The sequence below is a fragment of the Rhipicephalus microplus genome, chromosome 1 (genome assembly GCF_043290135.1).
Source record: "Rhipicephalus microplus isolate Deutch F79 chromosome 1, USDA_Rmic, whole genome shotgun sequence".
Taxonomy (NCBI): domain Eukaryota; kingdom Metazoa; phylum Arthropoda; class Arachnida; order Ixodida; family Ixodidae; genus Rhipicephalus; species Rhipicephalus microplus.
In genome coordinates this window covers 24167811-24186894 of record NC_134700.1, presented here as the reverse complement: position 1 = coordinate 24186894, position 19084 = coordinate 24167811, and the positions used below count along the sequence as shown (strand labels likewise).

Here is a 19084-nt window from a genome sequence, read left to right as displayed (position 1 = left end):
TTTAAATTACCGATTATTTTTGAAGTATTCGCAATGAACGAAATGATGTATATTAGTTCGTATGTCACTGCCTGTAAAGGTAGTTTCGACGCAATGTAAGGCTGCTAAGCAGTGAAAGCACCTACCCCCCCAAAAAAATTCGCTTCTTTGTGAAGACCCCTTTTAAATTTAAAGGGGCCCTGCAACACTTACTGAACATGGTCAGAAAATGCTGCCGATCAGTAGTCAAGGCTACCGAAAACACGCGAAGCAAATATTGTAGCGCAGCACGTTACCTGCAGTTCAGAATAATTTTTCAAAGTTGAAAATTGCTTTCTTTCTTCTGCAAATGACACTACAAGCTCAAAAATCACTTGTCACAGACAAGAAGGAATATACAGCTCTGGTCACAGCCATTGGCCGATTTGAGCATGGCGCGCTCGTCATTACCGGGGCCGCCGCGGGAGACCGCCGCTTGTCCACGAATACATGCGCGATCTCACTGAAAAGCCCCGTATTCGAAAAAAAAAAAAAAAGAGGTGCTCAAGGTCACGAGGTGCGTGTGGAGTATTTTCTTTCGCCGTGTCATTCCTCCCTGGTTAGCTTTCAGCTATTTCGTCGGCACGAGAAGAGAAAATGCAATTGCAGCGTGCGACAAAACATTTTTGCCACTTTTTGGAACTCTGCTCATACTGGACTGATTCTAGAAACATTGCTGCAGTAAATTTGTGAGGCAAAAAGCATGTTTACTGGCTCCATGCCTACTTGAAAAAGTGTTGCAGGGCCCCTTTAAAGGAACATGTTACCCTCAAATCAATTCTTTATTTGTTTAAGCTTGTTATGACTGCTTATATGATCAAAGTAAAACAAATTTTAAAATTAAGTATCTTACGGGTTATCACTTGCATCCTACCAAAACTACTACTCCAGGTTGTTTAGACTTCCTTTGAACGAAAAAATTAATGGCATTTGCATAGAGCACCTATTTCAATTTAAAAGAAATATTGAGCAGGTTAGTTGCATCATGATAAATATTCTCTTTTCTTTTATATGTCATACAGACCATTCGAATTTGACTCAAAATTATTCTATCAAAATCACTATTCTCTTCGCCCAAAAATTCACTATTCACACAAGCCTAAAAATTTTAGCTAGCGAATGTTGAACCTCACGTTAAAAATAATACCAAAACTAAATTAACTATTTTTTTTTTTCTGGACGCAATGAGAAGTCACCCATCACAGTTGAGTAAATATGGTATTACAAGTCGAGTCGAAACATATATATATAGTCAGAATTATATTACTTCATTTGTGATTTTTTTGTTTCTTCTGTCGTAACTTGCGTAGCAAAATTTGGTTCCAAATTTGAGTCGGCCCCAAACTTTTCATTTTGAATTTAGATAAGATGGGTCGACTCAAATCCTGTAAATATGGTGGAATCATACCTGTTCTCTCAAGAAATCAAAGTATCTTCAACTGCAGCATACGTTTCTTTTAAACCTTGAGTCCTGAAACACAACCTTTGATGTTGAGCAGAGAACACACACCTTGTCATTGGCCAGAGAGACCACTTTACCCATGAGGCCCTGGACTGCCCCTACAACCAGCTGCCCTTCCTCTGTACCACCAGCCTCGGCCTCGTGAGGCGTCACACCCAGAGCACTGCGCAAAGCACTGAGCAGGGAGGACAGCGCAGCCTCAGCTCTTTGGCGTGACTCTGAAAGACGGCAAATGCAATGCGGCTCGCAAACACAAAAACGGCAAAGTATAGACATTTCAAGAGCAGCTGTAAAAATGAGCACCATTGCACACATTCCACTGTCAGTTATTGAAAAAGAACATCCAGGTATAAATTTAATTAATTTATTTCAAACAGGAAGTGAAAACACACAATGATGGGCCAGCCCGTTAGAAAACTTTATGGAGGAGAATTGGAGAAGAAAAGGGTGTGCTCTGGAGCATAAAAATATGACAGCTGTATGTATTTAACTATGAGTGAACTCACAGCTGAAAATGAAGAAACAAGAGACAAAAGAAAGTTAATAATACTAATAACGAACTTAATAAATGACTAGGAGTATTCCCAAAATATTCAAACTTTTGAAAATTTTGGGAATAGTGTTTGCAATTTGATTCAATTTACACCAAAAATTTACCATTTGAACATTTTGAACTCTGAAGACAAATACAGTCAACCTTTATTTGGCAGTGGCTCCTTCAAATTCTTTGTATACTTTACCCCAATTCAATCTTGCATTGCAGTGAAGCTGCCTTTCAAACTCTGCTACAGTTGCAAATGTATTGACCCAACAAAACGCTGGTTCCAACATGAAAATACACTGCGCCACTACAATAAATACACTGTACTATTATTGTGGGTCCTACATATTTTCACTATGCTTTAAACTTTCACTATTTCACTATTTTCACTATGCACCAAAGTACACCTGCTTTTAAAGCTCCGCTACGGCCATAAAGAGATTGACCAATGGAAGCAGTGATTTGAACCAACGCGGCAGAAGTGGGGGCTTGAATTAATGCCGTTTTGAACCAAAAAGTCAGAAAAAAATTGGACTAAAATTTTTAGTATCCAAAATGGCACAAATTTTTATACACTGACATCTACAGGGCAGACCAGCAACTCTGATTTCGAAGGGTGCACACCCTTGCCAACATAATCAGTTGCACCTCTACAAAAACTGAAGGGCTAGATGGAGGAAATAGGGTCTTTTCCTTTTATGCGTATAGTGTTTATAACGCCACATTGGTCGCACCAAATTGTGTAAATATGTGCAATTCGATCTCTACATTGCCTTATTCTTAACAAAACTAGGAACATCATCCCTCCAGCAGTTTGCCAACCTAGCCAAAAGACACACTTCCATTTTCATACTTTATAAGAATGTGCTTAGGGATCGCCTGCAACTTTTAAAGACAATAGTCTTTCTTGGGGACCTTTAACGCAAATCTGTCTGTCTGTATGTACATTTGTCTGTCCACTCTTAACGGCATTGGGTACTTTAAACGGCTTGCCCCATCCACAGCGCCCCCCAATGTTGCTCAAGGCTGAGCGTTCATACTTGTGCAATTGTCAATTAAAAAGCAATTATTGCGCATGCCAGGGGCACCATAACAACACATATATATTCTGCATGTGTGTCTGTTACTACAAAAGGCATACATAAGTAATTTTAAGCACCGTAGCACTTATCACGCTGCACTGACCATGCAACGCTTGCTTGGAAAAGCGAGTGTTTCCAACGCTTCGCTAAGATGAGACTGTGGTGGCACCTACCCGTCGCCTTGCGTTCTACATCTTATCACCTCTGAGACGAGCGGGCCTCCTTGTCTCAGAGCCACGCGCTTTGTTTTCTTAGAAAACTGCTAGATGGCGCTCATGTCTCACGTGTGACGTGACTTGATGCACTCGTTCGCCTCCGCTGCAGGCTCGAGGCACTCTAACGCAGCGTCTCCAAAATACAGTGAAAGCTCGTTAATTCACACCTCATTAATTCGAAATTTTGGATTATTCAAAATGGTCGCCGCAGTCCGGTCAGCAGTGCATAGGAGACCATGTGTAAAACGATTCGTTAATTCGAACATAAATTGCTGCCTCTACGAAGCGCGCGCCGCCGAGCGCTATCATCGTCCAAGACTAGTGGAAGCTTTTACGGTCGAAGAATAGGTGGCTTCTTAATTAGGAAACGAAGAACCTAATTAAGAAGCATCAAATCATGAAAGTGTCAAGTACAACAGACAAAATAGAACTAGCAGAGCTTTCGAAATTGATTAATAGACGTAAGGTGTGCGATGTAAGAAGGTATAACATGGAGAGAATTGAACACGCTCTGAAAAACGGAGGAAGTGTCAAAGCATTGAAGAGAAAACTTGGGATAGGCAAAAGTCGGATGTATGCACTAAGGGACAAAGAAGGCAAAATAACTACCAATATGGATAGGATAGTTAAAATAGCGGAGGAGTTTTACAGAGATCTGTACAGTAGCCGAGACAACCACGACCTTAATACTATAAGAACTAGCAGTAACCCAGATTGCACCCCACCAGTAATGATAGAAGAAGTCAGAAAAGCTTTGGAGAGCATGCAAAGAGGCAAAGCTGCTGGTGAGGATCAGGTAACATCAGATCTGCTGAAAGATGGAGGACAGATTGTGTTAGAAAAACTAGCCACCCTGTTTACGAGGTGTCTCCTGACGGGAAGAGTACCAGAGTCTTGGAAGAACGCTAACATCATCTTAATACATAACAAAGAAGATGACAAGGACTTGAAGAATTACAGGCCGATCAGCTTGCTCTCTGTAGTATACAAGCTATTTACAAAGGTAATTGCTAACAGAGTAAAGAAAACATTAGAATTCAATCAACCAAAGGAACAAGCAGGATTTCGAACAGGCTACTCAACAATTGACCACATTCATACTATCAATCAGGTAATAGAGAAATGCTCAGAGTATAACCAACCACTATACATAGCATTCATAGATTACGAGAAGGCGTTTGATTCAGTAGAAATATCAGCCGTCATGCAAACACTGCGGAATCAGGGCGTAGATGAAGTATATATAAACATTCTTGAAGAAATCTACAGAGGATCAACTGCTACCATAGTGCTTCATAAAGAAAGCAACAGAATACCAATCAAGAAGGGTGTAAGGCAGGGGGACACAATTTCCCCAATGCTATTTACCGCGTGCTTACAGGAGGTTTTCAGAAGCCTAGAATGGGAACAGTTAGGGATAAGAATCAATGGAGAATACCTTAGTAACCTGCGCTTTGCCGATGACATTGCATTGCTGAGTAACTCAGGGGACGAATTGCAACTCATGATTACGGAGTTAGACAAGGAGAGCAGAAAGGTGGGTCTTAAAATTAATCTGCAGAAAACGAAAGTAATGTACAACAACATCGGTAAGGAGCAGCGCTTCGAGATAGGTAATAGTGCACTTGAAGTTGTAAAAGACTATGTCTACTTGGGGCAGGTAATAACCGCAGAGCCGAACCACGAGATTGAAGTAACTAGAAGAATAAGAATGGGGTGGAGCACATTCGGCAAGCACTCTCAAATTATGACAGGTAGATTGCCACTATCCCTCAAGAGGAAGGTATATAACAGCTGTATCTTGCCGGTACTTAGCTACGGAGCAGAAACCTGGAGACTTACAAAGAGGGTTCAGCTTAAATTGAGGACGACGCAGCGAGCAATGGAAAGAAAATTGGTAGGTGTAACCTTAAGAGACAAGAAGAGAGCAGAATGGATTAGGGAACAAACGGGGGTTAAGGATATCATAGCTGAAATCAAGAAGAAGAAATGGACATGGGCAGGGCATGTAGCGCGTAGACAGGATAACCGCTGGTCATTAAGGGTAACTGACTGGATTCCCAGAAAAGGGAAGCGGGTTAGGGGGAGACAGAAGATTAGGTGGGCAGATGAGATTAAGAAGTTTGCGGGCATAAATTGGCAGCAGCAAGCACAGGACCGGGTTAACTGGCGGAACATGGGAGAGGCCTTTGTCCTGCAGTGGACGTAGTCAGGCTGATGATGATGATGATGATGATGATGATGAATAGGTGGCACGACCAGTCTTTTAAGCTTCAAGTGGCCTCCGAACAAAGGGCGAGCAAAGTATGGCCTCCAAAATCTAGGGAGTAATTTTTTTTTTTCGTAGCCCTCCCGCTATCTGAGCGCCTGGCGCCACTTGTACGCGGGACCCACGGGACGCTGAGGAGTCGGCGGAGTAGTCCTAGCAGTCCTAGGCCGCTCCCGGCAGCGTCGCTTTGTTCCTCGAGCACGTTGTCCGTTCACGAATGATTTCGTGCGCGGGCGACAGGAAGGACTTCGGCATTACGCTGCTCACTGCCATGCACATGTTGGTGCGCGCATGGGAACAGGTGACCGCGACCACAATCGGAAACTGTTTCCGCCACAGTGGATTTGCAGCTGGAAGTGCGCAGGATAGTTGTGACGTCGACGTGGATGGGGCTGAGGAGCTCATGCCAGTGGCATTGCGCGACACTCTTCGGGGCGTACGTTTTGCCGATTATGTTGAAGTTGACACCGGTGCATCGGTGTGTGGTGCCCTGATTGATGAGGACATTATCGCTCAAGTAGCCGGTGCGCAGCCTGATGCTGAAGAGCCAAAAGGTGAGGAAGACGAAAATGACGAAGCGCCTGTGCCCCCATCAGCTTCTGCGGTGATGGAGGCACTTAATGTGGCGCGTCTCTTCTTCAGCTTTGAAGAGGGTGAAGAGGATTCCCTGCGCCACGTCCGCGCGCTGGAACAGGGAGCCGCAGCTGTGGCATTCAGAGAAAAGAAGCAGATGGTCATCACCGACTTTTTTGGCCAATAAATATTTTTCGTGCCCCCACCCCCAAAATCCACCCATTTTTGCCCGCTTTCATTATTTCGAATTAGGTTTAATTTGAAATTGCTCAGCGTTCCCCTGGAATTCGAATTAACGAGCTTTTACTGTATCATTCACCAATTTTCTTGTGCAGAACATCAAATAAATGTCTTGTTCACTCTCTCCACATGCAAGACTATTGTCTTTCAACGACATTTGCAGAGTAAAATGCAGATACGGGGCCATTTTTTTTTTTTGTAATTTCACTTTGAAGAATTCAAAAAATATTGAATAAATATTTGATGGATGGATGGATGAAAAACTTTTATTGGGTTTTTGAAATATTTGACTATTCGAAAAATATTCGATTCGCACTGAAACTAATATTCAAATTTGCTTTGCACCCAATATTTTTCTATTTCGCACAGCTCTATGAATGACATGCCCTAATAACCATCACTGCACTCATAAACAGCAACTACACACGCACACACATATATAAGCGAAACCTGCAGCACCCACAGGCCCAGCAGTCCACCCCACCAATGCGTCGCCAGCACCGCAAGGGGTGACGGTGCTGGCTCCCAGAAAGTTAACAGGCATAATACTTTTGGGAGCTCAAACTACAAAAAAAAACAAATTTGTGGATGCAATCGTGTTTTCAATGGAATGTAGCACAGACATGCAACAGAGTGTTCTGAAGAAATTCATGCACCTGGCTGGCTTAATGCTTGAAGCCATCACCATCGATCCTTATAAACATTATTTCTTGTCATTTTATCTGCCTACTGTTGAGTAAGCGGTAAAGTTTGTGTATGACACATGTTCGACAACAATTGTGTCCCGGTAATATGGGCAGTAGTCTAGCTCTGTTTGAAGTCGTGCCTAAGTCCTTGAGTAAAATTATAGCTTTGTACGCGATGTCTCAGCTGTTACGTAGTGCATTAAAATGACATGGCGCAGCTCTGCTTGCACACCCAGTGCCGTTAAAGGAGTACATGGGAAATAAATTTTTAAATTCTCATGGGCTGCGACGCACTTCGCCTGGTCTGCAGGACTTGTTCCTTAATGTTACTGCTTACAAACTATGATACGGCTGAAGAGCAGCTGCAACACACGAGGGAGAATTGCTAGATTTGTCAATTACTTTCTGCCAATGAATAGTGGACGGCAGACTCAAGGTGACTTTTCCGTCTGCATCTCTATTCCTTCGACACAGAATAAATATCAGTTATGTAGTGTGAAGCAGCAAAATAGCTACAGCATCTACTTCATAAGCATCCCCGTGGACCAGTTGCTCCATGCGACATACACTTATCCAGTGTTCCTGTCGATTTCTGAAGCACATTCAGGGCGGAAAACTGAAAAACTTTGTCTCATATAAGTAGTTTATTGGCACCCTTTACGACCCATCAATTTCCATGCAATGTTACGAAGCACCGCAAACAGCCTGACACGCCTTCGCTTACGGGTGGGCTGCTGCATGGAGCACGCCAATTCCTTCCGTTCAATCCCGCACCGCGGTGTCATTGGTTCAATGCACATTTCCTAGAGTTAAGCAGGTGCACACGCCAATGGATACACAGAATTTATGCCTCATATTATTCCTGTGAATAGACAACGCCTGGCAGAGACACCGAAAATTTTTTTTATTAACAGTGATGGGAGTGCTCGCTTCTTTTCAATTGTTGATGGCTACTGAGATTTCTCATTTTTTTCCTGACCAGCCGAAGCAGTGTTTGGCAATGAGCCTGCGGGTGTGACACTCTAGTGAGGCAGCTCAGGGAAGAAGCAAGCAGACCTGCCACGGCCTCTAGGTGAGCTTCGAGAGCACTGGTCTTTCCCTGGGCTGTGCTCACAGCCAGCCGCAACTGGTGCAGCTCCTGGCCCTTATGCAGTAGGTGACGCTGCCAGTCGGTCTGGTCCTGTGTGCGCTGCAGCGCCGCCTGGCCTGCCTGTGCCTGGTGGGAAGCCTGATCCAGGACCAACTGCTCTTGCACCTCCCGCAGCTGCTCCTGCAGCTGTGAGGCCTCGGCACGAACGGCACGCATCTCCGAGTCGCACAGCGACACCTGCAGCATGCATTGCAGCATACTTTCACACGCATGATGGCAAATTAACCATTATGAAGCCTTTTCTCACACAAAATGAAAAGGGCCACCTGACACTGCCACCAGATGTCAAGCGCACGATGTACCGCCAAACGAAAAGGGCCACCTGACACTGCCACCAGATGTCAAGCGCACGATGTACCGCCAAAACAACATCAAGGCAAAGGACAATGGGTGCCTTGGCAGGTCGTCATTGTGATGCATGTGTCTGCATCCGATGCAATGGCATCTAGAGCTCAAAAACAATGTTCCGCACTCGCTGCCATGGCTATGAGTGGCACTAGCTTACACTCCCAAGATTGATTGATATGTGGGGTTTGATTGATTGATATGTGGAGTTTAACGTCCCAAAACCACCATATGATTATGAGAGACGCCGTAGTGGAGGGCTCCGGAAATTTCGACCACCTGGGGTTCTTTAACGTGCACCCAAATCTGAGCACACGGGCCTACACCATATCCGCCTCCATCGTAAATGCAGCCGCCGCAGCCGGGATTTGAACCCGCGACCTGCGGGTCAGCAGCCGAGTGCCTTAGCCACTGGACCACCGCGGCGGGGCGATATGTGGGGTTTAACGTCCCGAAATCACCGTATGATTATGAGAGATCTCACTCCTGAGATCACACAGATGGAAACAGATGATATGGATGGGGTACGGCCACTGCCGTAGGTTGATTGATAGAACATCGGATGTGTTGTCCAAAGGTTGAAGGTTCAATCCCTAGTAATGCTAAGTTGTGTACTTTCTAAAGCCTTTTCATTGCATGCCCTATTTACTACACTACAGTTAAAGAAAGCAATTATAGTACCCTATGCCTTCATTGTCTGTTGCATTCATTTAATCAGTCTAACAAAGAAACAAGTCTCTCAATCCATTCTCCTTCCTTACTTTCATTTTTGAACACAGAATCACTTATATTTGATTATAACTCACATTTGCATTTCAAAAAATAAATCCCTACATAAATGCTTCTTGTTTTTCTTTACAGTGATAGCAATACATGTACAGTAAGGCATCCCGACATCAGTTTATTCAAGGTTCTAATACATAGTCACCTGATGGACGCTACCATCACACAGCCTGGTGTTCAATGCTAACTTTTTCCAACTAGCAGCTAGGTTATGGAATCGCCTTATTATTGCAATAACAATTATATGGATACTCTCAATGAGTTTTTTTCATTGCCAAAGCCATTGTGTCCCGTATAAGGTCTGAAATAATCCACCATTGCAAATTCTAGCCGTGGATAAATACGCGCGAGTGAAGGATCAAACGAGCAATGAAACAAGCCAGCCCATCTCCAACATAGCATCCTGCCAGCAAGCTGAGAGGAAACACCTCTTAAAAGAGCATGAAAAGGATGGGAGGTGTTGCTTGAACAGCCCCTGTGGATTTGCTTCTAAGGGTGCGGTCGCAGTCACTGGAAGCACTTGTTTGGTCGGCAGCCATCAGCGGGTATACACTTCTACGTGCTGCGCTCTCTATGGAAAAAGACTGCGCGAAAAGTGTTGCTCTCTCTGAAGCGGCCCCATTCTTCTATTTGAAGACTCATTTCCCACATAGAAATGAGTCTTCCGTGCGGGCGCACAATATTAAAAGAAAAAAAAACGATGCACCCCCGATTCTGCCTGCGCAGCTTCTACAGCACCTGCTCCGATGTACCACAGTGCCACCTGCACATGCATTAATGCTGCCACAGAGTTACCTAAAATTAACTAGAAGGGACACTGGGGCTACGATGGTGCAGCGACCATGGACATTATGGGTATGGCATGAATTTGCCTTGTCTTTGTGCTAGCGGGCGACGAATCACACTTGTGGCTTCATTTATTGCTGTTTCGATTTGGTTTTGAAGGAAAAAACAAATTTTTTCAAACTTCGTGACGTGATTCGAAATGGTAAGCCTAAAATATTGATGTGGTGAAGTGTAACTGCCCAGCATTTGCTGATTGTTATTTCGTGACAAAGCAGCTTCAAGCCACGCGAAGCGAAACAAAGCCGAAAGTAGGCAGACTAGAAAAATTTACGTCATACTCATAATTCTCATGCTTACTGAAGCACCATGTGTTGCAGCTCCCATAGACACTAGCACCAGAGTTCCCTCTAATGTATATTTAGAAAACTCTACGAATACTGCAGACATGGCCTAGCTCAAAGACAGGGCAGAACTGGCAGACTAGCCATATTTAGGGACGATAACTCGACCAAGTGATATGACTTAGATTGGATTCAATTTCAATCGATATTAGTTACTGGACGCTGTGGCAACTGTGCAATTTAAAACTAAAAGTCCCAAATGCCTTTTAGTCAACACAGCTTATTTTGTGGTCATTCGTAAGCGAAAGGCCCTTTAAAATGTGCGTGACACAGTGATAAGTCATTAATTTTCTCTAGTCAAACAAGTATTGTGGCATATGCAAGGATTACAAGGAGCTCATTGGTTTTCAAGGAGTTTCAAGGAACCTTGACTTTATGTTGTCAATATCAAGGATATTCAAAGATTTTAAGAAGCTGTACAAACCTTGTTAAAGGCCCGTATTTAGGAGTGTAATTTCTAGGGCGGGCTACATCATGCAACAAGAAATTCAAAACAAAAACAAATAGAACATTGGGAGAAAAGATGAAACAATGTTGACACACTATGCAAATGAAAACGTGCAATAAGTAAGGAATTTGTACAAGAAAGGTTCATTACTTTGGCCACAAACAACAGCATGTGGCAATTGAACGTAAAAACTGATGAAAAATCTTGCACAAAAAATAACACTGCAGGGACAGATAAATACAATACTGGCAAACAATAAATACTTTAGAAATAAATGCACCATGTGGTTTCGTACAATCAATGGCAAACGATTTGGCAGGACAGAAGACAGAGTAGCACTAAGCTTGTGATGATTAATTATAGTAATATAAAAAAAAATCTCACAGCTAAATCATAATCATACTAAAAAGGAGCCTGTCACACAGATGATGACCTTACTGACTAAATGAAAGCAAAACTTGCCCACGCGACCTCGTTTGTAGAAAAAATTTTGCATATTGTAAAAGGCGAGCAGGGTAGCGAGATAGTGCAATTGAAACTGTCCAGCTCCAGTTGTGCCACCATTGTAACAAGATTAAACTATTTTACCAATGCTGTCACCTGCATAATTTATCATAAAAAAAATAAAAAATAAACATGTTCCTTGCTCATGCGCGCATGACTTTCCTCATATACTAGCACACTCTTGCATAAGAACATGTCAGCAGTAAACCTAGAAAATACAGCTATTACAATTTCCTTTGAATAAAAGTAACTTGAAACATGCAAGAGCACACACACCTTGGCCTTCCAGAAAGCCCTTTCCCGTTGCAGTCTCGCCTCTGCCTCGGCTCGCAGCACTCGCTGCTCCTCCTGATGTTGTTCCCGCAAGCGGGCACACTCGGCCGCCAGCTCTGCCCGTAAGGTCTCCATCTCTGCAAGCCAGCAGCTACTGTTGGAGCCTCATCACAAGCCAAGGTTCAATCGAAGATAGCAAATTCCTGACATAACACGACAGCAAAGTCTATACCCGGTGACAACTTATCTTGACAGTGGAGTAAAAGCTACAGAGACAGGGCTTCCGCATATTGGTGTTGCTTCGCAAGTAGTGCAGCACTTTCAAGCTGATTTCGGTATAGCTTGCCCGCAACGTTAACTCAATTAAAAATTGATATAGATGAAAATATGAATGGGAGAAACATTAAAATATTTACATTTTAGTGTCGTAATCATGTATATACTTCTTGGAAATCTCAACAGCACGCTTCACAATGACCCACCTAGTCACAGATGCCATGTTTACTTTGAAAAACAGGTGTGCTAGGAGCTGTATAACCAAAGAAAAGAAAAAGAAGGTATTCTGGCCAATTGAGCAATAGCTATGTTTTACCTATGATTTCTTGAAACTGTTTGAGTATTATAATTAATAAAGCAGCATTTATTTCAGCAAAACAAATGAGAAAACAAAAAAACTCAAGTATTATTTTTTGGCGCTGTAGCAGGCGTTCACTTGGGATCTGCAGCTTCCACAGTGCTGTCAAGAAGAATTGTCGCCGAGTAAGGAACCTCAACGAGTCAGTACTGACGCACTTTTTCATAAGGAATGCAGTAAAAATGTATCTGCTCCCATCTTTTGAGCCATTTGAAAGCACAGATTTGTTGCATTCACGAACATCCTCGAGACGACCTAGTGCTGCAAATGTAAGTGATAAGAGTACACTCTAAAAGTCTGTTTCGAGGGCCCAGCTGTTTTGAGAAGCACACAACAATGAGAGGTAGCAGAGAAAAACTGGGAAACTAGGAGCCTAATAAAATGCACAACTTGCTTAGTTCATACTTTCCGATTAAATAAGCTAGTATACTAGACGAGAAACAAGATCTTGCCCTCTTCCTGTCAATATCGCTCTCTTCGAAACAGCAAAAACTGACAAGCAATATCACATTTGGACCGTAGTGCATTTTTTTACAAACCTCTCATTTGCCACTTCTGGTTGTTTCAGCAACTGCTATAAACAAACTGGTGTCACTTCCCAATCCAAAGGTTTGAGATTAAAAAACAATACATTTTCATGACCTGAATTGCACTCTCACAGAACAATGCGAAACACTGGTAAATCACAGAGCTAGTCCAATTAGTGGAGGAAACTGGAGAAAAGGCACCTTCGAAGTGGAATATCTAGCCTTTCAGTTGATCGGCAATACAATGGACAGGATTGATACGATATTACATTTTCAAGTAAATTAATTAGCATATGAATGCATTGACCTCAAAACATCAATAAATAAACAGCAACAACAGAGGCCTCATGCCCAGAAGCACATGAAAATTAGTTTCACCTATGTCTATTTCTCACTCGCTTCTCCCTTCCTATCCTTTTTCTCTCTTTCTCACTCCATTTCTTTCTATCCCTTTTTTCTTATTCTTCTGTCTTTTTATTTTTTTCTGGGCTAAGCTTTACTTCCTCCTTTTTCTCCTCCTCTTTGCTAAACTATACTACGCGCTGCTAGCGTGCCTGAATAACAAAGTGGTGAGGGTATGTGTCCTAACAACTCGGCTGGCAAGGCATGCTAGCAGAGCATAGAATCCCGGCTTGGGAAGAACTTGTTTTTTGCCTTCTTTCTCTGCATTTTGTCCTTGCACTCTGTGATTGTCACACACGTCAGGCCAGGCCAAAAAATAAGCACATGTGTTCTGGGAGTGAAGCAGAATAGGAGAGCACGTGCCAGTTCTTGATGATTGTCGCTTCTGTTTCGAACAGAAAAATTATAATCAACTTGAGCAGCTTGGCTGTTAAAAAGAATTTGAGAGCTGTTTGTAAAATTTACCTGAGCCGACATTGGAATGATAAAAGGAGACCTGACACAACCGTACTCTTCACCTTCTTCCATAATGCACAGCCCCTCCAAAATTTTTTTAAACAGTATTTTTTTCATAGCGGGCTACGACAGCTTCTCCGCAGTAAACTGCAGTAAAACAACACTTCTTGCCATGTGCTACTGGGTTAGTAGCAGGTGCTAGTAACTTAGCGCACCAAGTAACTTTACACACACAGGCACAACTACGCCTGCTTCAATGCAGTACCTGCCCCACAATAATAGAATCTTACAAACCACACCTTCTGCACACACTCGACGAACATATTTTTAGGTTTGACCTCGCAAATTGACTTCTGGGTCATTTCTCCTGCATTGCCTTCTTTGCACAAGCTGTTTAACTTTTGCAAGGCTGAAAAGATAACTTTAACAGCAATTTTCCTAACTTCTCGCAAAAGATTATATGGCAAAATAACAGGCCTCTTGCTCTTAATTATAGCAGCTTTATCTTCCCTTGGATCACTTTAAATTGTCTCCTCTGCTTTGCACCAACTTGTGTAATCATTCGAATATCAGCAACTCTCAAATCGCTCTTGAGGGCCAACTCCGGCGATTTTTCGAACATGGCAAGGTAATAATCCTTCTATGTTCCTGAGACATTCTTGTCAAGAGCCTGATAGCCGAAATGCTCAGAAAATTCGAAAATTATTTTTAATAAGAAAAAAGGCGCAATACCAAAATTGAAACCCAACGGCGCACTGTCTAAGCAAGATGTACTATTTGGTAAGAACCGTAAGTCGAATACTGGTACCACCGGCGAGGCGTATAAACACAGTGAAAGCAAGGCCAGCAAAGCACGAGCCAAACACCACAGAGGAAGAAAGTAAGCTTTTTTGTGCCAAACACCGCTGCTGTCGCCTTGTGGCCAGCACAATAAACGTTGTAGCGATACCATCAGCTGCGTTACTTTCATTGAAATGCAAAACGTACACAGACAGTGTTGCTAATTATTCTAGCAAGCCAGATGAGCATTTCAAGGCAATCTTTTGAAATTAATTTTCAATCAGTTAGCGAATTTCTCATGCCTGCAATTTGGCATAAATGATGAAAATGCGCAAAAGCACGTACCCAGCGAACTTATTGGGATCCACTGGCCTTGAAAAATTGCCGGAGTAGGCCATTAAAAGAACATGTGAGTAAAAAATGCATCCAAAAATTGCTTATTTCTTTTTATTTGCTTTCACGGGTTTAGTTTCTCTATTTCACGAAAAAAAAAAAACTGAAGATTCAACCTAAACTTGAAATAGGCTAAAGTGACTTTTAAAGGACATAAGGTGGTTAGTAAAAACTAAAAAGAGCTCACTGTCTAGAGTTCCCTTGAAATCGTCACCTGGCTGCTTGCCATTGCTTTTTGTATGAGGAGTTAACAAAAGCCACATGCTCAAAATAGCCATGACTGCCAAACACTCATGATGGAAGTACTTTTGATCTCTCGACTGGGATGAAATTTCGCCCACACGTTCCTAAACATGTGAAGAGTGCAAGCATCTTGTTTAAAATTTGGTATCTTCTCCATAAATAATAGAACTTAAAGTAAGCAAATTTTATTTGGGCACAGTTAGCACAGCAGAGGGATCACTGTAAATGCTATTATATCTACCAAACAATTGACTAATAATGAAATATGCAGAGGTGCAAAACTAGCGAACAAATTTAATGAGTACTTTATCTCAATAGTTGACATTGGTCATAATTTAACGCATAACAAGGATTTTATTCATGATTACATCAAAGGAAGGATACACAAGGTAACCATATGCCAATCTGTGATTGGCCTCTTTGCTACAAAACCACGTGGCCAATCATGTGCTAAGATATGCAGACTATACTGTTGCAAGGGTCAATACAAGCTGCACACTGTAGGAGCTTGTGAATGTCACTGCTCAAGGAGTGCTTCAATCTCACAGGCACACTACTGCTAAAGGCAAAACAGGGTATGCACTTTACAAGAGTGGAAGCTTGGGCTACTTGGTGTGTAGTCATACTGCCATGCTTTTTTCCTCAGCATGCGAACATCAGAAAAAAAGAAGAAAGTAGACAAAAAGTACTGTGCTCTTTAAGTCTACTCGAGCATTTTTTTTTCCCTATGTTCATGCGCTGAGAAAAAAACTTGAAAGTATGCATTGTTAGCAGAGCAACGCAGGCATTGTAGTGACAGTGCACATGTAACAGTGTCGCACATAGACACATGCTAATGACAGCGTGAGCGATGAGGTCTGCACAGGCAGTAAAGCAGACATTAAGTGATTCATGGAGCAGAACTTCATAACACAATAATTAACACAACAGGTCACCTCGAAAAGTGTTGGCAGCATCCCGGTGTGCAGCGTCTTTCTCAATCTTTGCCTGGTCAATGCTTTCACGTAGATCACCAACAAGGCGGTGCAGCTGGTCCCGCTCCTCTTCACTTAATCGACGAGTCTCCAAGAGCTGTCGGGTCTCTATCGCTATTTCAGCTTCCACTGCACAAGCCACAGGAACAACAAAATACAGCGATAGGGCCTTTACCACGACAGCAGTCTAGCATAACGCAGTGGATAGACTAACCATTAGATTAAACAGTGAAACAGGCTAACTGAATTGTAAGTACATAGTGTGAACGAAGGTGTATTTTATTCACTGCTGTAAACCCGTGTTGTAACCTGAAGGAAGATGTATTGATGTGTGAACAAAATTCTACTATGTGTGTGAACGAAAACGTATTTCAGTTATTTATGTGTGAACAAAGTTGTATTGTGTGTGTGAACGGAGATGTACGTCATTTATTGATGTAACCCCCCTGCTATAACGCCTTCGGGCGCTGCGGGGTATCTGATTAATAAAGAATAAAGAAAACCATGCGCAGTACTTTATATGTGAAATGTGAGCACTTATGCAGCTAGGTTTTTTCAGGCGTAAACTGACTGGCACTTCTCCTCAAGGTGAACTGACAGTGTACACTACGCTTCTTAAAACCATCCTAGAATACGCAGCAATAGTTTTGGAACCCGCACCAAAAGAACATGAATGATGTATTGGAAGAAAATTAGGTAGATCCCACGTATCTGGGAATCGACGTTATGCGAAGCATGCGGAGGGAAGGTGATCCGGTTGCCATTCTTTCATTGAGCGACACGTTATGAAATCACGCTAAGTATATGTACAAATGTTGTATGCACAGACATATGTTGAGGAGCTGCAGATGTTTATATAACTAGTTGTTTGCACTTGCGCAATGATGCAAACTGGAACATACGTATTAGCAACACCAGGAGGTGATACGCAGCGCTGATGCTCGCGAAGATGCTGGTCCTGGGCGCTGCTACTTTAGTCAACTTATGCGCATGACAACTAACCACAATTCACATTAGCCCGACGTGACAACTGTATCAAAGGAATACATATGTAATGTTTATAAAATTGGGTAGACAGCACTGCAACCCTTATTGACGTTTCACGAAGTTTAGCGTCTGTTTGAAAAGCAGTTTCAAAACCTGGCGTAGCTCTATGGTAAAATGCTTCATTGCCACGCAGAATGCTTGGGTTCAATTTCAGCTGGGACGCTGACAGTTATTTTTTGCATTCCTCGGGCTAATGCTATCGATGTCAGGCATTTTTCAATGCTCGCATGTTCAAATTGCCCACGTGTGTTCCCATCATTCTTGGGTAGATACGTTAATCTCCTGTGGCACATACCCGCATACTGGAAGGAAGTGTTTGACGCTGTACACAAAGGGATTGTGACATTATTATGTCTTGACCAGTGCGTCATATTCATCAAACCATCTTACTTTCACATGCTAATTTTGGTTCCCGCCAAGTTAAAGGGGTGACCCCTCTCCCAAGAGCACCTAAACGTGAGCGAGTTGGATGGATGGATGAACGGATGGACGGACAGACGGGATGGGAAGAATGGATGGAATGGGATGGGATAGATGGATGGAAGGGTGAATAGGCGGGCGGCGGCAGCGGGCGGGCGGGCGGGCGGGCAGGTAGGTAGGTAGGTAGGTAGGTAGGTAGGTAGGTAGGTAGGTGGGTAGGTGGGTAGGTGGGTAGGTGGGTAGGTAGGTAGGTAGGTAGGTAGGTAGGTAGGTAGGTAGGTAGGTAGGTATAGGTAGGTAGGTAGGTAGGTAGGTAGGTAGGTAGGTAGGTAGGTAGGTAGGTAGGTAGGTAGGTAGGTAGGTAGGTAGGTTGCGGTTAGTCAATAGATTGAGATAGATAAATAAATAGAGATAGATAGGTAGATAGATAGATAGATATGCTCAAAGTGGCCGAAGATCGCTAAAAAATGCTTCGCATTTAAAGCTCCAAGCAGGGCGCTTAGATGTTTGCCAAGCAGGTGCATGTTCCGGCACTTCGTTTGCAAGCACGTGTCACAACTCTTGCGAGCCAATGACAATTAGCTAGTCTAAAGTTTCTTTTTCTTCTTTCATGCAGCTTGGTAAACTTCAATAGGTATGAATACCTAAAAGCTCTGAATCATCACTCCAGCAGAACTGACAACGAGAAATGCATAAACCCATTCCTGCCACGTTGTAAAATGTACAGGTGTTCATTTTTTTCCAAGTTACAGAGATGGGGATTGACTTGCTGAATGACGTCGTCATTGCTCCATCACTTGAATCATTTTCACTGCTGTTGGAATTTCATTTAGACGCATTGCAACAGGTTCTATGTAGGCTTGTGCGAATATGCGAAGGTTTCCAACATTTGAACGAATAGTATAGTATTCAAATTCACTTCAATTTGAATTTGATTTATTGAAAATTTCAACGTATCTGAGATGAATGAATAGATGACTACCAATCCGCATGTAATCGCTTGTAAAGGTGGTTTCACTGCAGTGTAGGAGTGATAAGCCGTGAAAACACCCACTGAAGAAAAATCCACTCTGCCGCTCTGTCCTACTTCAAATTTACAGGGGCCCTGCTACACTTTTTGAGCCTGGTCATAAAATGCTGCCAATCAGTAGCCAAGGCAACCGAGAACATGCTAGCCAAATATTATAGTGCAGAATGCGATCTGCAATTCACAATAGATTCTCACAGTCTGATAAAAATTACTCTGATCTTTAGGCATATGACACCACAAGCTCAAAAATCACTTGTCGCAGTCATTTTATCAGCCGCTGGCTAATTTGAGTATGGCGAACTTGGTCGTTACTGGGGCCACCATAGGAAGCCATGACTTGGCTACGCGTGTCTGCATGATCGCACTGAAAATCCGCGTTATTCCAAGACAAAAAGAGAGAAG

The 19084-nt window shown here is 42.8% G+C and overlaps 1 protein-coding gene across 13 annotated transcripts in view; it reads right to left on the bottom strand.

Moving 5' to 3' along the window:
* LOC119178046 (uncharacterized) overlaps nucleotides 1–19084 on the bottom strand; it is an 831732-nt gene that overhangs the window by 318928 nt on the left and 493720 nt on the right. For all 13 annotated transcript variants that reach the window (XM_075869285.1, XM_075869292.1, XM_037429209.2 and 10 more), the window contains 4 exons: nucleotides 16147–16314; nucleotides 11780–11913; nucleotides 8143–8413; nucleotides 1529–1698 (listed from right to left, as the gene is read on the bottom strand). In XM_075869285.1, coding sequence (XP_075725400.1) covers nucleotides 1529–1698; nucleotides 8143–8413; nucleotides 11780–11913; nucleotides 16147–16314 — 743 coding nt within the window. The remainder of the gene's footprint in view (nucleotides 1–1528; nucleotides 1699–8142; nucleotides 8414–11779; nucleotides 11914–16146; nucleotides 16315–19084) is intronic.